This window comes from Nomascus leucogenys, chromosome X (assembly GCF_006542625.1).
Source record: "Nomascus leucogenys isolate Asia chromosome X, Asia_NLE_v1, whole genome shotgun sequence".
Lineage (NCBI taxonomy): Eukaryota > Metazoa > Chordata > Mammalia > Primates > Hylobatidae > Nomascus > Nomascus leucogenys.
In genome coordinates, this window is record NC_044406.1 from 1,479,867 (window position 1) to 1,507,545 (window position 27,679).

Consider the following 27,679-nt stretch of genomic DNA (forward strand, 5'->3'; position numbering starts at 1 on the left):
GGAGCTGCTGGCTGTCAGTGTCCCTGTGCTGTTTGTTTTGCGGTGTTGATGGCACATTTATGACAAGAAACGCCAGACCCAACATTGTCCTGCTGATGGCAGATGACCTTGGAGTGGGGGATTTGTGCTGCTACGGTAATAACTCAGTGAGGTAAAGATGGACTCTGACCCCCTCCCTGTATGTGGGAGTCACTTGAACTTGGGAGGTGGAGGTTGCAGTGAGCCGGGATCATGCCACTGTACTCCAGCCTGGGTAATAGAGTGAGACCATTTCTCAGAAAAAAAATTAAATTAAATACAAATTTAAATAAATTAGTAGAGCATGGGAGCGCACACCTGTGGACCTAGCTACTTGAGAGGCTGAGGTGGGAGGATCACTTGAGCCCAGGGAATTCAAGGTTGCAGTGAGCTATAACTGCACCACTACACTCCACCCGGGGCAACAGAGCAAGAGACTGTCTCTTAAAAAAATATGAAACACATTAAAATTTTACTTAATCTAAATTACCCGTTAATTTTAGGTCCTTGATAAGAAGAAATTGGCTAATTTTTCCATTGAAATACATTTTTTTCTCAGACTCATAAAACTGTATACCGAGTGACCTGTATTCATTTGTAATAGTTTTGACTAAAGATATATTTTAAACTTACATTTCCATTTGCTTCTAACCATCAATGCATATAAGGAAATAGACAGATTAAAGTTTTAAAAAGATGGATTTTAGGTTTACCAGAAATAGAGTCAACTTGACCCAAAATAGAATAGCTTTGATCCTTGATCATTGTATTGAGAATTTTTAGAAACTCACCTGCTGAATTCTTCTTTGGTCTGCAGCACACCTAATATTGACCGCCTGGCAAGTGAGGGAGTGAGGCTCACCCAGCATCTCGCAGCTGCTTCCATGTGCACCCCAAGTCGGGCTGCCTTCCTGACTGGCCGGTACCCCATCAGATCAGGTGAGGCAATAAAAAGGCAGCAACATTTCAGTCTCACCAGAATGCATTCTAATGATTAGTTTTTGCAAATCTTTATAAGAATTATCAAAAGGTCACTCAGAGTGTTAGGGATCTGAATTCAAAGGTGGTTGTTATCCCTGGGCAGCTTAAATATGTGTGCCTCTCACCAGGTACCACTGCATCTGCCCATCTCTGTGCATATAGTGACAAAGTTTAGGCCTCTTGGGGGCAATTTGCCAACTTATGGTCAACACTCCCATTTTCAGGTACTTGTGCTAAGATTTCTCAAGAGGCCCCTGATGTCTTTAAGCTAGCAGAGACCATGCAGTGGTTCTGAGATAAGTGGATCAAATCCATCTCTGCGGATGAGATTGGAAAACTAGACACAGTTGGGAAAAAAGGTATAACTGAGAAAACAAAAAGGAAATGAAATTTTACATACTCTCTTACTTGACCCCATCATTTCAAGATTTAGACTTACCAAGTTGATATAATGACAATTAAATGTTTTCCTTTGCTGCTTAGCTTAGGATCAATACCTACAAACATCCACTCAAGATCAATATTATGAACAACAATTTTTATACCCAGCTAAAATATAGTGGTGCCCTTAGACACTATTGAAGTGTTCATGGTTATCAGACTCTATGTGAAATATTGTGTCATGCTGCTGCATTTTGTTTAATTCTAGTATTTGCTTGTCATAATTTTAGTATACCTGCCTTCACAGGTTAATTTTTCAGTGAAAAATTTTTCTGTATGAATTTTCTTCCTTCTAAGTAGTAGATTCTCATCCAATACATTCAAGGAATGAACTAATTAGGTTAATGAGAATTATACTAAAATTAAGAGTAAACATTGAAAGTTTTTGTCCCATAAATATTGATTTATTATTATCTTTTTTTGTTGCCTAATGACCTTCTTTCATAATTCAACATTCTCCACTTTGTTCAAAATAGTTTGGTTTCTAGATAAGCAGTCTCTATATAACACAGTACCATGTATGAAGAGGGATAAAGATATGAATTTGTGTGAGTTTCCAAAAAAAAAGCACACCTATAATTTCAGGATTTCAGGATTTTTTCTTTTTTTCTTTCTTTCTTTCTTTTTTTTTTTTTTGAGACAGACTCTCGCTCTGTCATCCAGGCTGGAGTGCAATGGTGTGATCTCAGCTCACTGCAATCTCCGCCTCCCTGGTTCAAGTGATTCTCCTGCCTCAGTTCCCGAATAGCTGGGATTACAGGCATGCACCACCACACCCGGCTAATTTTTGTATTTTTAGTAGAGATGGGATTTCACCATGTTGGCTAGGCTGGTCTTGAATTCCTGGCCTCATGTGTGATCCACCTGCCTTGGCCACACAAAGTGTTGCGATTACAGGAGTGAGCCACCATGCTCCGCCTAATTTCAGGGAATTTTAAGTATTGATTATGGTGAAATAAAATTTATTTTAAAAAATGAAGAAAAAAATTAGGTGATTGGTGGAGAGATTTCAAGTCATTGCCATGTGTATATTTTAATCATTTGACACAAACGGTTCAGTTTAATTCATTCTACTTATCAAAAATTTCAGCAAGCATTCAACAGCAAGATAATGGTCTAATGCTTCCCTTAATAAAACTGTTTCTCTTTCCTGTCAATGACACTATCTAGAGTCTACTTTCTTCTTCTTCCAAAGTAGGATCCTTGAAATATATTTTTTTCTTTTGAGATGGAGTTTCCTTCTTGTCACCCAGGCTGGAGTGCAATGGCATGATCTCAGCTCACTGCAACCTCTGCCTCCCAGGTTCAAGTGATTCTCCTGCTTCAGCCTCCTGAGTAGCTGGGATTACAGGTGCCTGCCACCAAGCCCAGCTAATTTTTGTATTTTTAGTAGAGATAGGGTTTCACCATGTTGGCCAGGCCGGTCTCCTGATCTCAGGTGATCCAACCACCTAGGCCTCCCAAAACACTGGGATTACAGGCGTAAGCCACTGAGCCTGGCCTGAAATTATCATTTATTTATTTCTTGCTGATCTTCACTTGTGGTTTTCTTGTGAATGCCTTTTAAACTATAGATATATAATATTGTCCACCAGTATAAATCTACATAAAATAATATGGAGGCCAGGCACAGTGGCTCACATCTTTAATCCCAACACTTTGGGAGGCTGAGGTGGGTGGATCACTTGAGGTCAGGAGTTAAGAGACCAGCCTGGCCAACATGGTGAAACTTCGTCTCTACTAAAAATACCAAAAAAAAAAAAAAAAAAAATAGCCAGGTGTGGTGGTGCACAACTGTAATTCCAGCTAGGGAGGCGGAGGCACGAGAATTGCTTGAACCTGGGAGGCGAAGGTTGCAGTGAGCCGAGATGTTGGGTGACAGAGTGAAGCTGGGTGACAGAGTGAAGCTCCATCTCAAAAAAAAAATATATATATATATATATGTGTGTGTATATATACACACACACACACACACACACATATGAAAAAGAAATTGTTACTCCTACACTTCTTCATTTCAGATTCTCAAGGATACTTTTAAAAATGTGTTTATACCCAGCTTAATACTCGAGTATTTATACCCAGCTAAAATGCAGTAGTGTCCTCAGATACTATTGAAACATTGAAGGTTAGCAGCCTCTATATGAAAAACTAATGAAGGTTATTTGTTGTTAGTCTAAAATTCAAATGAATATAACTAAGTGTCCCGTATTTATTCTGGCAGCCCTAATTCCAAGGGAATGTTTGCATTTAGCAAGTGAAAAAAGGAGAGTCAAGGACGTACAGCCAGAAAGCCACAGAAAACTTGGGGAAGAAAGGCTTTGAGGAGGTGCGGGAGAAGAGGACTTTAAGCATGTCGGGATAAATTCGGCATTAGCAAAGACTATGGTGCTAACTTATTGACTTCTGTGAATTTAGGGATGGTGTCTCCCTACAACCTGAACCGTGCCCTCACGTGGCTTGGTGGGTCAGGTGGTCTTCCCACCAATGAAACGACTTTTGCCAAGCTGCTGCAGCACCGTGGCTACCGCACGGGACTCATAGGTAGGGCGCCGGAACTCTGCCCGTGGAAATGTTATCCTGCAGCCTCTCTGTCATCGTGTCTAAGGTGTTTCTGGGGATGTTGGCTTTGTGCGCGCCAGTTTGATCGACTTCTCTTTGAGATAAGACACTTGGAGAAGGAATTGATCACACATTGATTGAGCATGTGTAGAATCAAGGGCATAATATTGGAAAAACAATGAGAACAGAAAGCAAACAAGTGTATCCAAAGTTGCCACTAAAATGGAACGTTGTGTTGGAGGGATACGACGTTTGTGACACCATTATTAGCAGAAAAACTAGTAAATTTGTAGAGAAGTACTGTTGAAATTGAAAACTTACAGCATTAAGAGTTGTCAAATGGAAGCAATTGCTGGTCGATTTAGATCACGTAATATTCTATGCCCTTTTGGCGGGGGTGGAGGTTTGGGGCGGGGGGCCATGAGCTTGTGAGGGAGCCTTTCACCGAAAAGTAAGTTTGTAGAATTCCAGTCGTAGTAGATAGTCCTCTAAGAATAACTTGTGTGATCAAATCCTTTTGGGAAATGCTATTCAAAAGCATTGTATGGTCCACTATTTTTGAGGATTCCTAATGTGAATTGTAAGCCACAGCTCCGAGATATCCTCAGTTAAAAAAAAGGTTAAGAAATTTTCCATCAGTAGGGCATGTATTCCCATGCAACTCCCAGCAGCGTCCTGTGAGTGGGAATTCTCTAGATTAGCTTTGAGCAGCGTTCTTACATCATTAGAGTACGGGATTCAGATCTGAGTCTGCTATTATTCATTAATGTGACTCAGGCTTCTGAATAAATCTAGATAGCTGGGCACAGTGGCTCAGACCTGGAATCCCAGCACTTTGGGAGGCTGAGGCAGAAGAATTGCTTGAGGCCAGGAGTTCAAGACCAGCCTAGGCCACCATAGCAAGACCCTGGGTCTACAAAAATAAAATGTTAAAATTAGCTGGGCATGGTGGCATGCACCTATAGTCCCAGCTACTCAGGAGGCTGAGGCAGGAGGATTGCTTAAGCCGAGGAGTTTGAGGCTACAGTGAGCTATAATCATGCCACTGCGCTCCAGCCTGGGCAACAGAGCAAGACTCCGTCTCTTAAAAAAATAATCTAGACAATGTGTTTTTTATTCATAATAAAGGGTCTGGGAAGTGTTGAATACAATAATGTGTGCAGACAAATCAGAACAGGACCTGGCCCCCTAGAGTATGTGCTTGATAAAAGGAATTACTTGCATTATCAGAATCATTTGGTTCTTGATGAAATTCTTTGGCTACTTTGTCATCCCTAGCTTGGGGACCTAGAAGAGGTGTTCCATCTATAAATAAAATCTCGGTTACCTTTCGGTGAGATGGAATAAGAGGGTCGGAAGGCACTGCTAGATAAAAGCATGAATGTGCAAGGTGCACCGAAAGTCCTTGGTATTGTCCCCACCAAACAACCACGACATCGATTCTGGCTTCCTAGCAAGCTCCAGATACCTGGAAAGTTTCTCATTGTTCATGAGGTTGTTTGGTACCAAGCAAAAGGTTTCTTCTGAATGAACACTAGGCTCCTCTCCTTGTCGCAAGCAAAGAGGCTCCTGCGGCATGGCTTTCGTCTGAAAGAGGCATATTGTAGGGAGAAGGCTGTTGGTGGCATGTCTATACCAGGGAGGTATTTGGGGATACCAAGAAAAAACCATGATGACAACAGAATGAAAGTTATATTTGACTTTTCCAAAGGGAAACCCACATTCTAGAAACAGACCAGCATTGAATGCTGCCATGCTGCCATGGTACGATTTTATTTTACTTTTAGGCAAATGGCACCTGGGTTTGAGCTGCGCCTCTCGGAATGATCACTGCTACCACCCGCTCAACCATGGCTTTCACTACTTTTACGGGGTGCCTTTCGGACTTTTAAGCGACTGCCAGGCATCCAAGACACCAGAACTGCACCGCTGGCTCAGGATCAAACTGTGGATCTCCACGGCAGCCCTTGCCCTCGTTCCTTTTCTGCTTCTCATTCCCAAGTTCGCCCGCTGGTTCTCGGTGCCGTGGAAGGTCATCTTTGTCTTTGCTCTCCTCGCCTTTCTGTTTTTCATTTCCTGGTATTCTAGTTATGGATTTACTCGGCGTTGGAATTGCATCCTTATGAGGAACCATGAAATTATCCAGCAGCCAATGAAAGAGGAGAAAGTAGCTTCCCTCATGCTGAAGGAGGCGCTCGCTTTCATTGAAAGGTATTTAGGCATTTCTTGCCTGATTTCCTGCATGGAAATTTTATTTTTATTTCATAGCAGGTCATCACACCTTGATAACATGGGCCTTTAAAAATCTTTTGGAGAGAATGTGCAGCATTTGCCTTTCTGTTCCTGCATTAATTTGCTTAGAATAATGGCCTCCAGTTGCATCCATGTTGCTGCAAAAGACATGATCTCATTCTTTTTCATGGTCGTGTAGTATTTCGTGGGATATAATGGGAGCTAAACATTGAGCCTCCATGGACATAAACACGGAAACAATAGACTGCAAACTTCCAGAGGAGAGAGGGAGACAGGGGGACCAGGGGCGCATGGCTGCAAGACTACCTATTGGGTGCTCTGCTTACCCCCTGAGTGCAATAGACCCGTGTAACAAACCGGCACATGGAGGCCCTGTATCGAAAATAAAAGCTGAGGAAAAAAAACTTTAGGTGACATTTGTGATAGACTTGAGTCTCCTCTTAGAATAAAATAGTTAAATTCCTGCAAATTTTGAATGCTCAAAAGGCAAAAACAAAAACAAAAAACAAACAAAAAAACCCATAAAAACATATTTTGCTCACTTCCCCATTTTTAATGTTTTAATTTTTTTTTTTACTTTTTGGGACAGGATCTCACTCTGCCACCCAGGCTAGAGTGCAGTGGTGCAATCATGGCTCACAGCAGCCTCGACTTCCCGAGCTCAAGTGATCCTCCCACCTCAGCCTCCAGAGTAGCTGAGACTACAGGCACATACACGATGCCTGGCTAAGTTTTGCATTTTTTTTAGAAATGGGGTTTTGTCATATTGCCCAGGCTGGTCTCAAGCTCCTGGGCTCAAGTGATTCACCCACCTTGGCCTCCCAAAGTACTGGGAATACACTATGCCTGGCCACTTACCCCTTTTTTAAAAACGAAAACTGGAGTTGCCATATTTTAATCTATATTGCTTCAGTGTGGATTGTTATGTAAATTGATTATACCTAGGGGGTAAAAATTTTTTTTTCTCTGTCTCAGACACAGCCGGAAGAGCTCTCTGTCCATGAACTATTGGGAAGTGGCTCTGTATTTACAGATACCTAGTTTTAAGTTTTCTGTGTTCAACACAAGCTATGCAGGCATAACTATGAGCTCTCATCATCCCATACAAGCTCACTTCTACATTACAAATTATTATTATTATTATTATTTGGAGACAGGGTCTCACTCTGTCACTCAGGCTGGAGTGCAGTGGTGCAATCATGGTTCACTGAAGCCTCAAACTCCTGGGCACCAGTGATCCTCTCACCTTGGCCTCCTGAGTAGCTGGGACTACAGGTGCACATGACCACACCCAGTTAATTTTATAAAATGATTTTTACATAGAGACAAGGTCTTGCTGTGTTGCCCAGGCTGGTCTTGAACTCCTGGGTTCAAGTGATCCTCTTGCCTTGACCTCCCAAAATGCTGGGATTACAGGTGTGAGCCATTGTGCCCACCCTAGATTACAAATTAGAGGCACATTAAAGTTGTTGGTGTGGGTTCTCATGGACACTGTTTGTCACCTTCCTTAGTGGGGTTGACAGGGAGTGGAGAGGGGAGGATATATTGTCACTCCACCAAGCTGAAGGGTATGCAGTGGAATATCATTCACTCATATGCCCCTGTGCCCATCAGATTCATTATTCATTCCAACACAACCATGAGAACAGTGATACAGCCGCCCACTCAGCTCTCCATTCATCTTACCTGCCCTTCCCATCCCAACCCATTTGCTTGGGCTATCTTTTTGGGAATATATTCAATCTCCATCTCCTTCCCTTCTTTCTATGCTGGTTGTGAAAAATGTGTAAAGGAGTAGCTTTAGAATGACTGCATGTGACATTAAAATGCAAAGCACAAGGTCAGGTGTGGTGGCTCATGTCTGTAATCCCAGCACTTTGGGAGGCTGAGGCAGGAGGATTGCTTCAGCCCAGGAGTTTGAGACCAGACTGGGCAATATAGTGAGCTCCCATCTCTACAAAAAACGTACAAATTAGCCAGGCTTCGTGGCGTGTACCTGTGGTCTCAGCTTCTTGGGAGGATGAGGTGGAAAAATCACTTGAGCCCAGGAGGTCGAGGCTGCAGTGAGTCATGATTGCACCACTGCACTCCAGCCTGGGCAACAGAGTGAGACCTTGTCTCAAAATAAATAAATACATAAAATGTAGAACACAAAAAGCAAGACGTAAATGAGGGGAATTTATTTCTCTCTTGGGGTAGGCAGGCTACAGATACAGTGAGGTTATTCACACCTCAGCTTTTATCTTGTTCTCTGCCATCCTTTGAGAGCAGCGTCATGGCCCAAGGTGGATGCCAAAGCTCCAACCATCAGACTCATGTTCCAGGAACCACGAAGGAGGTGGAAGAAAGAAAGAAGGGAAAATGGAGAGTAAGGAGCATCAGATCCTTACTGTGGCACATCTGAGTCTATCCTTAAGATACGATTCTTCTGAACTCATACCTAAAAGAACACTTTGAGACAATAGATGAGGAGAATTCATACTTTTTAAACCATTCAACAAAGATTAAAAGATTTATTAAGCTGCTACTTTATGTCAGATGCTAAACTGGACACAAGAGAGTATAAAATGAACTGCGTTAAACATTGTTGTTGTTGTTGTTAAGACAGGGTCTCTCTGTGTTGCCCAGGCTGGAGTGCAGTGGTGTGATAACGGCTCACCGCAGCCTCCACCTCCCAGGCTCGAGTGAACCCCTTGCCTCAGCCTCCTGAGTAGCTGGGATCACAGGTGTGCCATTAAGCACAGCTATATTTTTGTATTTTTTGTAGAGACGAGGTCTTGCCATGTTGCCTGGGCTGGTCTCAAACTCCTGGGCTCATGCAATCCTCCTGCCTCAGCCTCCCAAAGTGCAAAGAATATAGGCATGAGCCACTGTGCCTGGCTACATGAAACATTTTACTGGGAACACAAATGTTCTGTTATCCTTCATTCCTCCTCATATCCTTTCAACATAAATCTTGTGGTATTTACGACTCACAGGAGTGGTATTGTCATCTAAAGTACGTAGAAAACCTCCACCAACTATTATAAGATCTTTTCATCAATGCAGAATCGCATTTAAATGATGGAAATGACTTTATTTGTGAAAGTAATTTTGGTAACTTTCTACCCCTTAGGTACAAAAGGGAACCTTTTCTCCTCTTTTTTTCCTTCCTGCACGTACATACCCCCCTCATCTCCAAAAAGAAGTTTGTTGGGCGCAGTAAATATGGCAGGTATGGGGACAATGTAGAAGAAATGGATTGGATGGTGGGTAAGTATTCAGTAACAGAACTGTAAATATCTGAAGTACGGGCTACAGAAAGACAAATCTGTACTAATTGTCTCAAATTATGTCCAGCCCCTTGCATAGCATAGATACCTGATAAGTATTTGTTTCATCCCTGAATTGGACTAAAAGCTGGCTTTTAATTGTTCAGCAATACCAGTGAAATATATTCCCCAAGATAAGTCATAGTTTGTAAATATAAGTTTTCCCATCTTTAAAATAAAGACAGCCACTTTTCTGAAAAACTCATTGGCAAGAGAAACAAAGCTGCACTGTAAAGAATATTGTAATTCCTAGCCGGGCACACAGTGGCTCACACCTGTAATCCCAGCACTTTGAAAGGCCAAGGCTGGCAGATCACTTGAGGTTAGGAGTTCTAGACCAGCCTGGCCAACATGGTGAAACCCCATCTCTACTGAAAATACAAAAATTAGCCAGGCGTGGTTATGCAGGCCTGTAGTCCCAGCTGCTTGGGAGGATGAGGCAGGAGAATCACTTGGATCCAGGATGCAGAGGTTGCAGTCAGCCAAGATGAGACCACTGCACTCCAGCCTGAGTGACACAGCGAGATTCTGTTTCAAAAAAAAAAAAAAAAAGAATATTGTAATTTCAATTCCCAATTATTTTGATGGATATAAAAGGGAACGTTATTCTGATTAGTCAGTTCTACAGGAAATACATAGAAAATTGGGATGGGGATTTAACACAACTAAAGCAATTTATTTCAAAGGCATAGTGTTCCCTATAAAGAAATGCTAAGGATAATAAATGAGCAAGTGGGAAGAGTTACTGTACGCATTCCAGAATAATAAATAGCTGTGCTAGTGGAATTACATTCGCCCACCCCCGCCTCTATGTACGTGAGAGAGTTGTCCTGCCTCTCAGCAATGGTGTTTGATTTTGGAGTACAGTACTTTCCTTCTTCTGAGTGCAAACTTCTGAAAACGGTGCTCTGCCAAGCCATTGAAACTAACAATCTCCCAGTTATCAGCCGCCTCTGTTGACTTATACGGAGTGCCTTTGAAAGAAACAAAGCTATTTTAATTTAAATACATTTAAGGGGTGTTAATCATCACATTTTATTATAAATAACTTTCTTTTCTTTGAAAACCACAATCTAAGTGAGCTATAAAATACTAGTTAGAATTACCGAAGAACTAGTGGTGTCAGATAGGACAAAGAGGGGAATCTTGTCATGAGATAAATTTCTCTTGTATATTTCCACTATGTGTGTTTACCTCTAATTATAGGTACCATTGTAACATTTACTGTCTATATTTAATCCCAAAGAGGAGATAGAATACAGAGAGGAGCCGGGCGTGCTGGCTCATGCCTGTAGTCCCAGCACTTTTGGAGGTTCAGTCGGGAGGATCGCTTGATCCCATGAGTTTGAGATCAGCCTGGGCAACATACCAAGGCTCCATCTCTACAAAAAAATACAAACATTAGCCAGGAATGGTGTCACATGCGCGCCTTGTAGTTCCAGCTACCTAGGAGGCTGAGGTGTATAAACCTTTGAGTATAAAACTCAAAGGTTTAGTAACTTATTAACTTTACTCAAAAATAAGCCATAACAATGCTATACTCATGCAAATGCAAATACAATGTACAAAATGAACTTAATGAATCTTCAAGAATTCAGTAACATTTTAAATTTTCCAATGAAAGAAACTTGTGCCTATTAAAAAACATTTTTAATCCCTTTTTTTTTTTTTTTTTTTTTTAAGACACAGGGTCTCACTCTTTTGCCCAGTCTGGCTGGAATGCAGTGGTGCAATCACAGCTCACCACACACTTGACCTCCTGGGCTCAGGTGATCCTCCCACCTCAGCCTCGTGAGTAGCTGGGACTAAAAGTATGCACCACCATGTCTAGCCAATTTGTGTGTGTGTGTGTGTGTGTGTGTGTGTGTGTGTGTCTCTGTGTGTTTTGTAGTGAAGGAGTTTTGCCATCTTGCCCAGGCTGGTCTCGAACTCTTGGGCTCAAGCAAATCTCCCACTTTGGCCTCCCCAAGTCCTGGGCTTACATGTGTGAGCCACCGGGCCCAACCTTAATCACTTTTCATTATTGGTTTCTTTCCAGGTGTCTTTGGTAGGAGGTCTTATAAGTGACCTATTACCATTAGTATTTATATATTCATATGCATCTGTGTGTTTTCACTTTAGACACTATACAGACAATTATTTGCATATATATTTGTTTTGAAACAGAAAAAGAATTTGTAGCTACTATATTTGCACAGTATAAATTACAAATCACTTTTATGATTTTTTTATAGTATAGCCAGATCTAATGTGAATTGATAATTTACATATAATTATTCTGTTCCCCGAAAGCCTTTACCATCGTTCATCTTACAAACCCTAGGCTTTCAAATATCTTAATTTCTAATTATAACATTTCTAAAAAATTGTATATGTCACTTCTAAAACAAATCACTGAGTTTACGTATAAACAGTTTTCTGTGCAGCTAGTTACATTTTCTTTTATCTTTGAATGGGACAAGAGCATAGCACAGAGATGATCTAGTGTAAACTAGAAATGCAGTGTGACCTCAGGCCCAGGGCGACGTCATCTGTTGGTTAGCAAATGCTCAACAGACATCATAAAGGAAATGAATGTTGTTTGGAATTTTGCTAGAACAGCTTTCTACTTATTATTTTAAAAAACGGAGGGATTGTCAACCCATCAAAGACAGTGTCTGCTGAGTCTAGCGTAGCATTAATTGTCATTAGACCTTAACCATAACCCGAACAGCAAGAATAACCTGCAGTTTCCATGTAGACTTCAGATAGCAGCCAGGGCAGCAAAGTCTCTAAGGGAGGCGGTGCTGTGCCCTGGAGTACGGGGATGGCTTTGCTCATGTGTTCCTGGAGGTGTCATTTTGCAAACTGTATTTTTTTAAATTAATGTTCATCGGTTTATTTAACTGCTGGGCCTTATTGGCACTGTCTATTTGAATCGTTTGGGGCAATGATGACATTATACATTATTACATGATTTGTGTAATAAAATAGATTTTATTATATATTAAATAATAAAATAATGAACACATTATACAATAAAATTATATAATAAACGAATACTTTATATATTATATATGAACTATTCTACATTTTAAATTAATATAATTAATGTATTTAGTATATTTAATATAATTTATATAATTACATTAATATAATAAAATTAATTAAAGTAATAATATGTGACACAATAGCATTCAATTATATAAAATAATATAGTATATATTTATATAAATGATATAAATTTATGATAAAATTTAATATATTTATATATTATAAAATTTAATATGTTTATTATATGTTTATTACATATACTCATATTTTATCTTGTAGTTAATATATTTTCCTATATGTCAATAAACACATTTTTATTGCATTGATATACAAAATACTATATAATAAAATAATAGTTACATGTTATTATATAATTATATAACAATTTTTACACAATGATATAGTGTATTAATAATCATTATAAACTATTATATAATATGTTTCTAGTATTATAGTCATATGGCATAATGATACATAATATATATTAATTATACATATTACAATATATTTTGTTCTATTCCATAATTGATTATATTTTAATATACAACAATTCTTTATTCATTTCTAATACATCATGTTATATATTAATATGTATTTGTAAGAAATATGTACTATATATCATACAATATATAATAAATATATAATTAGTAATTAAAATGTGTAAAAGTATATATTAAATATAACATATATCATACATTATTACATTATATATTAAATATTTTAACTGCTGGATATAATATATATTATATACACTATATTACATACAGTTTAAAATAGTATATATTACAATATTATATGATTAATTATACAATATTGTGTAGTGCAGAATAACATTTAAACGCTGTGTAATAAATGCATAGTGGCAGATATGTAATAAAGCAGTGGTGATCTGCATCAAGAGGTCAGTGTCTTTGTGTCTGTGACCCTCTCCAGGTAAAATCCTGGATGCCCTGGACCAGGAGCGCCTGGCCAACCACACCTTGGTGTACTTCACCTCTGACAACGGGGGCCACCTGGAGCCCCTGGACGGGGCTGTTCGGCTGGGCGGCTGGAATGGGATCTACAAAGGTGATTGTGCGTAGAGAAGCAAAGCCTGTCCATTTAAAATCGGTAGTCTCTATTGGCTTTGCGTTTGCTTGAATTCATTTGCCATGATGTTCAGATATTTTGATGTGAGTTAGACTCTTATTAAGCTAGACCAAAAAAAAAAGAAAAGAGCTGCAAATTTTGGGGCAGTTTCCAAGAGCTCCAAAGTAAAATGTTTGAAGCAATGCCAACCCCATGAGAGAGAGCATAGGATCTCAATGACCATCTACGGCAGATGTCCCAGCCTCCACACGATTGACATTTGAGGCTGGAGGATTCTCTGGCTGGAGGCATCCTGTGCCATTGTAGGTGTTGAACAGCGCCCGTGGGCTCCACCCACAAATGCCAGTAGCACCCACCCCAGAGCAGCGACAACCAGAAATGTCTCCTGACATTGCCCAGTGTCCCCTGGGGGCAAGGTCATTTCTAGGTGAGAAGTGCTCCTTTAGATTAATCCTCACTTGGATTCTCAGATGCAGGTTTTTAATTCAATCACATCAATGATGCTATTCATTATGCTTTAACGAGTATTGTGTGGATCAGAAAAAAGAGTTTTTCATTTGACTGGGGTGCCTATCTCCTCATGGCCAGCACATTCTTCCAGCTCACTTTGATAGACTTCATGCCGGGTTGTTCAAGAACTCCATGGCACCCACTCTTAGGCATCACCAAAGGCATGCCAACAGAAAGAATAATTTAAAAAAGAATTCTGTGTTTGCTATTTTCCCCCTACCCCCTAACCTTCCAAGTACAACAAAAAAACTAAAAGGGTATCAAAATTGTCATCATTATAAAATCAGAATGTTTGAACTTCCTTGTATTTCATTAAAAAGTCCTGTGTGTGTGTGTCTTATATATATATTTTCCTAGATGTATAATCACTATGTATATATATTCACCATACTAATTGTATGTAATATAATATATAATCATATATATTCATCATATGTGAGATATAATCCTATATATAGTCACTATGTATATATAGTTACTATATTCATTACACATAACACATATAATCCTATATATATTCACTATATCCATTATATATAATACAATACATGTAATTTTACGTATTTACTACATATAATATACATAATCCTGTACACATTATATATACACACATAATTCTATATATTTACTATATTTATTGTATAGATCATTGTATATAATTTTATATATTCAGTATATATAATATATACTACTATATTTACTGTGTCTATAGTCACTATATTTATTATATATAGTATATAGAATTCTATATATTCACCGTATAGAGTATACATAACCCTACACATATTCACTATATGTACTCACTATATTCATTATATATTACACATAATCCTATATATATATTCACTATATTCATTGTATATATATAGGATTGTATATACTGCATTATATATTGTAAACTAATAGAAGTGAGCTCCTGAAAGCATTCACCTCCTCTGGCTTGTCATGTGGACTTGCTGTAGTCATAACTGTTAATTAGCAAAGACTAAATTGGTACAGATTTGAGTCACCATATATATGCCATCTAATGAGGTGTGATTATTACAGTCATGATTCTAACAACCGTAGATATTATATATTATAATAGTTATAATTGCATGAGTATGTGTGAGTGCAAAGCACCTGTCCTTAAAAAGCACACATAGCCCTGGAATAGGACCTGGCAAAATTGTTGTGAGCATTTCTCAGGCTTTGGGACAGGATGCCTGTTTCTCAGGGTGCTTCCTGTGAAGCGATGAATTCAATGGATAGAGAGATTTAGATCTCCTGGGTAAGCAATGGGTTTTGTTCTAGTCTAGTTACACCCCGCAGCTCTGCCCCACAAAGATACAGGTTATTAAATAAGATGAAGAAAACATCAGGATGGCTTTATGATTGTGTGTTAAAAACACATAGATTTGGTTCAGGGAGCTTGTCGAGTTTTTCTTATAATAAAGAATGGTGCTACTCGGGAGGCTCAGGAGGGAGGCTCGCTTGAGCCCAGGAGTTGGAGGCTGCAGTGAGCTATGATTGCGCCACTGCACTCCAGTCTGGGCGACAGAAGAAGACAGTGTCTTCATTAAAAAAAAAAAAAAAAAAAAAAGAATGGTGCCAAGAAGCTGAGCTGCCTTTCAACACTGGTTAGATTGGATAGATCAGTGAATGTGTCTGCAGTGAATTTTACCTCATTTTCTGCTAGAGGCTTCCGGTTTTGTGTTTCTTTGTAATGCTGCCTGTCGGACAGGTGCGCACGTAGAAGACATTCAATGAACATTTCACATAGGAAGAGACCTTTTCCTCCAGAGAGGTTCCTATTTTTTCTTAAAGAGTCTAGACACATGGTCTTGACACTGGCATTTGGCATAGGGCCATTTTTCTATTCTGTAACGACCGCCTCAATCTCACGATTGATCTTACGGCAAGGGCTTCATTATTTGTTTTGTGCTCAGAAACACCCAAGGGGACTTTTGTCTAAGAAGTGATTCTCAACTCTGCCTCTGGCCATTTTTCTACTCACACTCCTTTCTTTCTTCCTCTGTATGGGAAATCACGGGGTAAAGTTTTTTAGCTTGTTCCTCAAGGATCACTATAACGTGGATAAAACCTGTCTTTTTCTTTTCTTTTTCTTTTTTCTTTTTTGGAGACAGAGTCTCACCCTGTCACTGAGGCTGGAGTGCAGTGGCACAATCTCAGCTCACTGCAAACTCCACTTCCTCATCTCTGATCCCCCGACTGTGGGGGGACTGCAGGCATGCACCACCATGGAGTGCAGTGGCACGATCTCAGCTCACCACAGCCTTCGCCTCCTGGATTTAAGCGATTCTCCTGCCTCAGCCTCCCAAGTAGCTTGGATTACAGGCACCCACCACCATGCCCACCTAATGTTTTTGTATTTTTAGCAGAGATGGGGTTTCATCATGTTGGCCAGGCTGGTCTTGAACTCCTGACCTCAAGTGATCCGCCCACCTCGGCCCCCCAAAGTGCTGGGATTACAGGCGTGAGCCACCGTGCCCGGTCAATATGGTTGGGTTTTAACTCATCTTTGGTTGTGTTGTAATCTTTGGTTTTAGGTGGCAAAGGAATGGGAGGATGGGAAGGAGGTATCCGTGTGCCAGGGATATTCCGGTGGCCGTCAGTCTTGGAGGCTGGGAGAGTGATCAGTGAGCCCACCAGCCTAATGGACATCTATCCGACGCTGTCTTATATAGGCGGAGGGATCTTGCCCCAGGACAGGTATGGAAACAGTGGTTGCTCCTAACCTAGGGTGATATATTTGAACATAGGTGGATATACTTGATAATTCTATGTGTGTGTGTATGTACATAGTATATTACTTACCAATATTCTGCCCATAGGGCTAGATGTCTTTCTCCCCTTGGTGCATGGTGGAATATTTTGTTTTCTTCTTAGAGTATACCTTAATATCCTGTCATGTTACACTTATGCCTGTGTGTGTTTGACTGTTCTCATGGATGGGATCTGATTCTCATATATCATCACATCCCTCACAGCTTCTAGACCATTATGCAATTAAGTGTTAAATGATTACTGAATAAAAACGTGTATGCATAGAGCAGGTGCTGTGGCTCATGCCTGTAATCCTAGCACTTCAGGAGGTCGAGGCTGGCTGATCACTTGAAGTCAGGAGTTCGAGACCAGTCTGGCCAACATGATGAAACCCCCATGTCACTAAAAATACAAAAATTAGTCTGGTGTGGTGGCACGTGCCTGTAATCCCAGCTGCCTGGGAGGCTGAGGTGGGAGGATCGATTGAACCCGGGAGGTAGAGATTGCAGTGGGCCGAGATCACTCCAGCCTGGGTGACAGAGTGATGCCCTGTTTCAAACAAAAACAAAAACAAAACACATATGTGTAATTGCATGTGTGCTAAATGATATTATTCTTTCTGGTTTGCGCTTTGTCTATGAGCTTACTTTTTATTTTATTTTATTTTTTTTTTTTTGAGACAGAGTCTCGTCCTGTCAGCCAGGCTGGAATGCAGTGGTGTGATCTCGGCTCAGTGCAATCTCTGCATCCCAGGTTCAATAGATTCTTCTGCCTCAGCCTCCGAAGTAGCTGGGACTACAGGCGGGCGCCACCACGCCTGGCTAATTTTTGCATTTTTAGTAGAGACGGGGTTTCAGCATGTTGGCCAGGATGGTCTTGATCAGTTGACCTCGTGATCCGCCCACCTCGGCCTCCCAAAGTGCTGGGATTACAGGCACGAGCCACTGGGTCTGGCCTTGTCTATGAGATTTAAAATGAACAAATACATCCTGTGCTTTCACGATTTAATTCCATGTGTGTGTGGTGATATCTATTCATTAAATGTGAAGTTTTATTGGAATCAAAAGAGTGTAAATAGCTTAATTTTTCCAATCCACAACAGTAACTCGTATTGTCTTGCAAGGTATCAGGATAATAGTTCTAGCTGTTCTCTTCTTCCATGACCTCAGAAAATGAATGTTTTGTTTCTCTTTCTTTTTGTTATAAAATGAGGGAAAAGGAGAAAGTTTTAAGAATTCCTTCTTCTGCCGGGCGCCATGGCTCACGCCTGTAATCCTAGCACTTTGGGAGGCCGAGGCGGGCAGATCATGAGGTCAGGAGTTTGAGAGCAGCCTGGCCAACATGGTGAAACCCTGTCTGTACTAAAAATACAAAAATTAGCAGGGCATGGTGGCGTGTGCCTGTAATCCCAGCTACTTGGGAGGCTGAGGCAGGACAATTGCTTGAACCCGGGAGGCGGAGGTTGCAGTGAGCAGAGATTGTACCATTGCACTCCAGCCTGGGTGACAGAGCAAGACTCTGTTTCAAAAAATAAAAAAATAAAAATAAATAAATTCTTCCTCTTTATCTTTCGCCTCCTTCTCTTCCTCCCTTTCCTTTTCCTCCTCCTCCTCTTCTTTCTTCTACTATAAAATGCATGACTGAACCATGCCTCTCTCATCACCTTCTACACGCCCCCTTCTCTCCCAAGAGTGATTGACGGCCAGAACCTAATGCCCCTGCTGGAAGGAAGGGCGTCCCACTCCGACCACGAATTTCTCTTCCACTACTGTGGGGTCTATCTGCACACGATCAGGTGGCATCAGAAGGACTGTAAGTATGAAGGCTGTGGACACGTGGAAAGACGATAAGGGCCTGGTTCCTGTCTCCTTTGTCTGCTGGAGGAAGCTGCACCATGTGCAGATATTGCCCAGCCATGATGGTTCTTTTTCGCTGGGAAAGCCACGTAAACAGTGCACTGCCGTAGGATTTAATTTAATTTAATTTAATTTAATTTAATTTAATTTAATTTTGAGATAGGGTCTCACTCTGTCACCCAGGTTGGAGTGCAGTGGTGCAATCTCGGCTCACCACAACCTCCGCCTCGCAAGTTCAAGTGATTCTCCTGCCTCAGCCTCCCGAGTAACTGGGACTACAGGCACCTACCACCATGACCAGTTAATTTTTGTATTTTTAGTAGAGATGGGGTTTCACCATGTTGGCCAGGCTGGTCTTGAACTCCTGACCTCAGGTGATCTGCCCACCTCGGCCTCCCAAAGTGCTGGGATTACAGGCATGAGCCACCGTGCCTGGCCTGCAGTAGGATTTTGGAGAGATGTGTTTGTGAGAGAGATTTGTGCCCAAAGGGTTTTATTTTAAAGTTTTAAAATATTTATAAAATAGAGACGAGATCTTATTATGTGGCCCAGGCTGGTCTCGAACTCCTGAGCTCAAGCGATCCTCTCTTCTTGGCCTCCCACAGGCGTGACCCACCACAGCCGATCCACTCAAAGCATTTTAACTTAGGGAGGTGAGTGTTGACACAGACAGACCAATGCCATTGCAATATTTTCATGACTTAGATTTAGATTTACCGAGAGAAGGTGATCTGCTCTACCACACGGGTTCACGGTGGGAAGCACCAAGGCTTGGCTTGGAAGCAGAGGCAGGAAGGAATGAAGAGCCCAGGCAACAGCCTTTATTATTAGGGTTTCCAAGGGAAAGGTCAGGCAGGGCAGGGTGAACAGCTTCACACTGGTATTTTGAGTAATTACAGTAAGTTTGGAGCAACAGAGAGTGTCCCTACCTGCCTGGTACCCGGTACTGGGTTGATTTAGAGTAGAGAAAATATCAGCTTACTGTGTGAGAGTTAGATAAAGGAGGTGGTTGCTTGCATAGGAAGGGTGTGTTCCTAAGTGAGTTGTTACTATTTGTATTAGTCCATTCTCACGTTGCTAATAGAGACATACTCAAGACTGGGTAATTTATAAAGGAAAAAGAGGTTTAATGGACTCACAGTTCCACGTGGCTGGGGAGGCCTCACAATCATGGCGGAAGGCACATCTTACATGGTGGAAGGCAAGAGAGAATGAGAGCCAAGCGAAAAGGGAAATGCCTTGTAAAACCGTCAGATCTCGTGAGACTTATTCCTTACCATGGGAACAGTATGGCAGAAACTGCCCCCATATTCAATTATCTCCACTTGGGTCTGCTCTTGACATAAGGGGATTATTACAACTCGAGGTGAGATTAGGGTGGGGACAGAGCCAAACCATATCACTATTTTTAGGAATCAGCTAGCCCTGGGAAGAGCAGTCTTTCCCCAAGTCTATAAGGCCCCTCAAGCTGTCAAAATACTAGCCTGGCACAGGGGCTCACAGTTGTAATCTCAGCACTTTAGGAGACCAAGGGAGGAGGATTATTTGAGCCCAGGAGTTTGATATCAGCCTGGGCAACATTGCAAGACCCTGTCCCTACAAAGAAAAAAAAAAAAGAATTAGCCAGGTATGGTGGCATACAACTGTAGTCCAGCTACTCAGGAGGCTGAGTGGGAAGTTTGAGGCTGCAGCTGGCAATGATCGTGCCACTGTACTCCAGCCTGGGCAACAAAGTGAGACCCTGTCTCAAAAAAAAAAAAGTCGAAATGTTATAGGATACAGAAAATTAAGAAAACATGATTAATGTGTGTGTGTAAGTATGCATTAGCTTGTGTGAATGTATACATGAGAGACAGAACAAGAGAGAAAGAGAGACTATGAATACCCACAGCTTAGGGATGACTGAAGTAATTATTCTAGCAACAAGGAGTAAATTCTTCAACGTGACCTGCATGGTGGTTGCTTATCTCCACCTTCCTTCCTTTCTAACATCCTAGTGATTGTTTCTGTCCCACATTCATGCTATGGGAGTCATGCAACCAAATATAAGTTAACAAATAGTATTGTTTGCCTTACACCTGTAAAGAAAGGTCTTTTGGAGTCATTGCATGAAATTCCAGAATTCTTACTTGGTTGGATTTAACTTTATTTGCAGGAGGAATTTTCTCTGATGGAATCAGTCACTTGCGGTTTGATGTATCTTCATTTTGATGTGGATAGTCCCACATAAAACAATTACAAAAACAAAAATAAGTAAATAAAAACCTACGTTTTTAAGATTCTATATGAGTGCAGGACATGATCAATGATAAATAAAACAGCCCCGTACACAGCATAAGCCTCCCAAATTTAACTATAGAGGATTATACAGTAGAATTTTCTGTTATTATTTTTTCTCATCATAATTTCAGAAGTTGGGAGCATGGGGCTGACACAGTGCTCAGTGCCACGGTCATGGGACCAGGGTTCTTTTTTTCCACTTGGCCACACCTCTGACACGCTAGCTTTCATTCTTGTGCATCTCACCCCATGGTTGCAAAGTGGCTGCAGTTCCTCCAAGCATCACACCTGCACTCCATGCAGTAAGGAGGGAAAAAAAACAAAGGTGGTAAAGAATCCAGTTAGATGATTTGATCCTATTTTAGTAGGAAAGCACAGCTTCTCTGCAAGACCCCACCAGTAGACTTCAGTATAATCCTCATTGACCAGAGGCTGGGGAATGCTTATGTTTTCTATCTAAAATTGATCTCTGCAGCCAGGCATGGTGGCACGTGCCTGTAATCCCAGCTACTCGGGAGGCTGAGGTGGGAGAATCACTTGAACCCAGGAGGCAGAGGTTGCAGTGAGCTGAGATGTTGCCACTGCACTCCAGCCTGGGCGACAGAGTGAGACCCTGCTTCAAAATAAATAAATGAATAAATAATAAAAAATAAAAAATAAAATTGATCTCTGAAAATAGATTTGCTAACCATTTCATATCAGAAGAAAGAAGAAAGGGAGGGAGGGAGGAAGGAAAGAAAGGAAGGGAAGGAAGGAAGGAAGGGGAAGGGAAGGGAAGGAAGGAAAGGAAAGGAAGGAGGAAAGGAGGGAACGAGGGAGGGAGAGAAGGAAGGAGGGAAAGAAAGAAAAGGAAGAAAACAGAAATGGAGGAAAAAAGGTAGGAAAGAAAGAAGAGAGCAAGAAAGAGGGAGGGAGGAAGGGAAGAGGAGGGAGGGAGAGACAGAAGAGGGAGGGAGAAAAGGATAAAGAATGATTAATTTTGCCAAATTACTTTTGTCAATTTCAGATGTGAAAGTGGTATTTAGCCTTGTATCATTTTTAATTTTGTTTGTACCTAATCAGATTGAGGTAGAATTTTAGTTTGGTATTCCCAGAATTACCCTATTCCCACCTGGGTCGTCATTATTATTTCTCATGACGAGATTTCTAAAAATGTCTGCAAGTTTGCAGTAAAATTGTGCATTGTTCTTAGAGTTGAAGAAATGCTACTGTTGCTGTATAATTCTGTGCAGAAGAGTATTATCAATCACTAGAAAAAGCATTTGAGAAAAACATCTTTAACGAAAAGAGTCCTAAAATCACCACAAAGATGGTATCATACATAATGCAACTTGTTTTTTAGGTGCAACTGTGTGGAAAGCTCATTATGTGACTCCTAAATTCTACCCTGAAGGAACTGGTGCCTGCTATGGGAGTGGAATATGTTCATGCTCAGGGGATGTAACCTACCATGACCCACCGCTCCTCTTTGACATCTCAAGAGACCCTTCGGAAGCCCTTCCACTGAACCCTGACAATGAACCATTATTTGACTCCGTGATCAAGAAGATGGAGGCAGCCATAAAAGAGCATCGTAGGACACTAACACCTGTCCCACAGCAGTTCTCTGTGTTCAACACAATTTGGAAACCATGGCTGCAGCCATGCTGTGGGACCTTCCCCTTCTGTGGGTGTGACAAGGAAGATGACATCCTTCCCACGGCTCCCTGAGACCATGGGGATCACGTGTTACCCACCACAAACTTACCGTTACAATGGTCATAGGAGCAGAGCTCACCTGACTGATTCATTCCATTTAGGATAAATGGAATGAATTAAACAGGCCATTGTTTTATCCTCAGAAATCAGTTCTTTCAAGAGCTCAGTGAAATTAAAGTGGGTCCATATAACAGTGAACCTGGAGGGGAGCATTTGTTGTATAATTTTTTTTTAGTATATAATTGTACCATTGCCCAAGTAAAAGAGCAGATCAAGGTGACTTCAGCAGATTCTTGTAGAGCTTTTGTTCCTAGGATTCATGGAAGCATCAGGTCCAATGTCATAAGTTAGAAACTTCTGCTTGCAGATTCTATACCAGGCATGCTAGCTTTCTAATAAATCATGATAAGTACTTAATTTTTTTCATGAAGCAGAGGGTCACATAAAACTTGAAGTAGTACTATTATAGTCAGTTTGACTTCTTGATTTTCTCTCCTTCTTTTCTCTTCCTGTCCAGTACATATCTGGTTATGAGAAAAAATGCTGGGCAGAAGTTCTTGACTTTGCTTCCTGGTAGCTATATCATCATGGAGATGTCTCTGTGATTTGGTTTCTTCATGTGTAAAATGAGGAAAACCAGTGTCTACTTCACAGAGTAGCTATGAGGATTATGTGCATTAATTAATGTGAAATCACCTTGTATAGAATAAGCAGTCAATAAACATTATTATTACAAAGTTGTAAGCATCATCAATTACAGTTAATTATGATTCCTTAAACGCAAAATAAGAAAAATGGTGAAGAGTCAACATTTAAGAAAAAATAAAGAAACATGGCTAAAACAATTATTTGATTGAAGAAAGGCATTTGGCAATACATATAGGAAGTAATTCTAAGCAGGATAAACAAACATAAATCCAAAATTTGAAGCATTTGTGACTGCAGACTACAAAAGACAAAGAAAAGATCTACAGATGGATGCAGGGCAGGTGAGCCCCAAATTGGGGCTTAGCCCGGGAGGGTTCTTGGCTTCCCTCAGGAAATAATTCAAGAGTAAGCCAGTGGTGGAAGCAACAGCTTTATGGAGAAGGTAGTGTCACAGTTCTGTGACTGCTCCTGCAGAGAGCGGGAGCTCAGGGCACTGCTGCAGTCATATTTATACCCACTTTTAATTGCATGCAGATTAATGGGCAGTTTATGCAGAAATTTCTAGGAAAAGGGTGGTAACTTCTGAGTGCTCAGGTCATTGCCGTAGAAGGGGGCAGTAACTCCCAGGTGTTGCCATGGCAATGGTAAACTGATGTGGCACACTGGTGGGCGTGTCTTATGGAAAGCTGCTTCCACGTTTTAGCTAGTCCTTAATTTGGTCCTCTGTCTGCTTCTGCTGCTTCTTCTTGCCATTCCTGGGCTCAAGCAATCCTCCTGCCTCGGCCTCCCAAAGTGCTGGGATTACAGGTGTGAGCCACCACATGTGGCCAACAATGAATGTTCTTTATTTTATTTTATTATATTTTATATTTTGAGATAGAGTCTCACTCTGTCACCCAGGCTGGAGTGCAGTGGTGTGATCTCAGCTCACCGGCAACCTCTGCCTCCTGGGTTCAAGTGATTCTCCTGCCTCAGCCTCCCAAGTAGCTGGGATTACAGGCACACACCACTACAACCAGCTAATTTTTGTATTTTTAGTAGAGACAGGATTTCACCATGTTGACGAGGCTGGTCTCGAACTCCTGACCTCAAGCCATCCACCTGCATCAGCCTCCCAAAGTGCTGGGATTACAAGAGTGAGCCACTGCGCCAGCAACAATGAATGTTCTTAATATCACTAACCTGTGCACTTAAACATGATTTAAAATGGTAAATTTTGTTATGTGTTATTTTACCATAATTAATTTTTTATTTTTGTTTTTTGAGATGGAATTTCCCTCTGTCACCCAGGCTGGAGTGCAGTGGGAGATCTTTTCTCAAAAACAAAACAAAATCCCAAAAACAACCGAACAAACAAATGCAATAACAACATCTTTTGCAATTTTTGAAGTTTGAAGGTTACTTAGTTCACTCAGAGCTCCCCCTGTATTACTTGTCTTTAATGCTGTTCTCAAATTCTGTGTGTGTGTGTGCGTGTGTGTGTATAGAGAGAGAGAGGAAGAGAGAGAGAGCAGCTAGCAGGTCCCTACATCACCCCAAATTCATCATTTTCTCTTTATTCAATTCTGCAGTGGTGCGATCTCAGCTCGCTGCAACCTCTGCCTCCCGAGTTCAAGCGATTCTCCTGCCTCAGCTTCCCCAGTAGCTGGGATTACAGGCGTGTGCCACTACGCCTGGGTAATTTTTGTATTTTTAGTAGAGATGGGGTTTCGCCATGTTGGCCAGGCTGGTCCTGAACTCCTGACGTCACATGATCTGCCTGCCTCGGCTCCCAAAGTGCTGGGATTACAGGCGTGAGCCGCGGTGCCCAGCCAGATTTTGCTATTTCTTTTCTTTTTGAAGATGGAGTTTCGCTCTTGTTGCCCAGGCTGGAGCGCAATGGCATGATCTTGGCTCACTGCAACCTCCGCATCCTGGGTTCAAGCGATTCTCCTGCCTCAGTCCCCGGTGTAGCTGGGATTACTGGTGCCCGCCACCACACCCAGCTAATTTTTTGTATTTTTAGTAGAGACAGGGTTTCGCTATGTTGGCCAGGCTGGTCTCGAACTCCTGACCTCACACCTGAGGACCTCACTCCTGACCTCCATCCGCCTCGGCCTCCCAAAGTGCTGGGATTACAGTCGTGAGCCACCGCACCCGCCCCCATTCTGCTATTTCTTATCCCTCTTTACATTGTAGCCACACTGCAGACTTTGACCTGAATGAACCAATTAATTATGACCGCACTTCACTAATGTGCCACTAGGAGGCGCTAGACAAACATTTCTCAACTACTCGGTCAATGCGTTCAAGGGTGGCGCAGGTGTTCTTGCCAGAGACTTGTCATTGATGTTGTCTTGAGCCATTAGGAGCAAATGGCTATGAGGAAAAGACTCGGTTTGTTTTATGTTAATGCAGGGGATATGATGGTAGATATGCACCAACCAGACATGTCCATTTCACAGAGTCAAAGTGGCCAATCTGTCCTCCACAATTCAGCATTTTTAGAGAAATAAAAAATGGTGGCAAAACATGCAGACTCTAAAACTGAATGTCCGCTTTTCAAGTTCATCCTATTTATTGGCTAGGGAAAAATAAGTGTCACTTAACTTCTCTGTAGTGCAATCTCTCAACTTTAAAATCACTACAATAGCAAACTCTTCATAGAGTTGTTGCAAAGATTAAATAGATAAATATGCTACAACACTTACAAGAGGCTGGAACGAGCACTTTAAATGGATAGCAATTTTATTTTATTACAAGAAAGACTGAGGTTGAATTTTCTTAACCCAGAACTTAGATTAGGAAGAAGTGGTCATTAAAATATACCATGCATCATTACTTATTATGGTCACCATTCTGTGCAATAGATCACTAAGCTTATTGCTCCTGGGAAGGAATAGATTTATTAACTTGCCTGATGTAATCATTCCACATTATGAACATATATCAAAGCATTCCATGGTACACCATATATATATATATATATATAAATTTATCAATTAAAATAAAAATAAAATGCTGACAAAATAAGAGGTGTTAAGTGAATGTATAAGAAACATGAGGCAGCTGAAGTAGGAGTCTTACTCGAACCATCTGCCCTGATTTGTCTATCATCCCATGCTGGGACATGAAAAGCCACATATTCCGAGGACTGGGGTAATTGAGAGAGAGTGAAGGACAGACAGAGTCTTCATCAGGGACGTTCCCACATGGGAAGCCTCCTACCATGAACCTTGAAGACGTGAGTTCTGGAAGGTGTCTGAGAAGAGATTTTCTGGTATTTATGGTTTTGCCAGAGAGCTGGCAACGAGGTGATGGGAGCAAACCCTTCCTTCATTATTATATTTTCCAAAATTCGTGGCGATATTTCAGAGAATTGTTAAGGTGGTAGGAGGGAGATGTAAGAAATAGCCCCAGAGTGCCTTTGTGTTTGCTGCCCTGCATGTTTGCCAGAAAGAACATATTCCTCAGGTATTAGTCTCGTGCTGCTGATAAAGACATACCCAAGACTGGGTAATTTATAAAGGAAAGAGGTTTAATGGACTCACAGTTCCACATCACTGGGGAGGCCTCACAATCATGGCAGGAGGCAAAAGGCACATCTCACATGGTGGCAGGCAAGAGAGAAAAAAGAGCCAAGTGAAAGGGAAAACCTCTTATAAAACCATCAGATCTCATGAGGCTTACGCACTACCATGAGAACAGCAGAAACCACCCCCGTGATTCAATTATCTTTCACTGGGTTCCTCCTGCAACACGTGGCAATTATGGGAGCTACGGTTGAAGATGAGCTTTGGATGGGGACACAGCCCAACCATATCACCTCAGGTATGGAGAGACTGAAGAAAATGAATGTGCCATTTTTGGTCTTTACAGAGTGTTTCAAATTTGCAAATGCTCAAAAATGTTATCCCTCAAAGACCCTTGAGGAAAAAGTTAGTTGATTGACTCCAGCAAAATGGAATATAATCCAAGAAAGGCAAGAGTAGCCAAGCACGTGGCTCATGCCTGTAACCACAGCATTTTGGGAGGCTAAGGTGGGAGGATCGCTTGGGTCCAGGAGTTCAAGACCAGCCTGGACAACATAGTGCAATCTCATCTTTACTAAAAATTTGTTTAAAATTGCTGAGTGGCACATGCCTGTAGTCCCAGCTACTCAGAAGGCTGAGGCAGGAGGATCACTTGAGCCCAGGACATTGAAGCTGCAGTGAGCTCTGATTACACTACTGCACTCCAGCCTAGGTGACAGAG

General features: G+C 41.3%; 1 protein-coding gene across 1 annotated transcript; it reads left to right on the forward strand.

Moving 5' to 3' along the window:
- ARSH (arylsulfatase family member H) lies at window positions 1–23,535 on the forward strand. Its single transcript, XM_003260985.4, has 9 exons — window positions 1–151; window positions 836–957; window positions 3,859–3,984; window positions 5,790–6,213; window positions 9,371–9,507; window positions 13,533–13,667; window positions 16,748–16,910; window positions 18,655–18,776; window positions 22,443–23,535. The coding sequence occupies exons 1-9, from the start codon at window positions 60–62 to the stop codon at window positions 22,808–22,810; spliced, it is 1,689 nt and encodes a 562-aa protein (XP_003261033.1). The 5' UTR covers window positions 1–59; the 3' UTR covers window positions 22,811–23,535.
- Window positions 23,536–27,679: the final 4,144 nt, after the last annotated feature.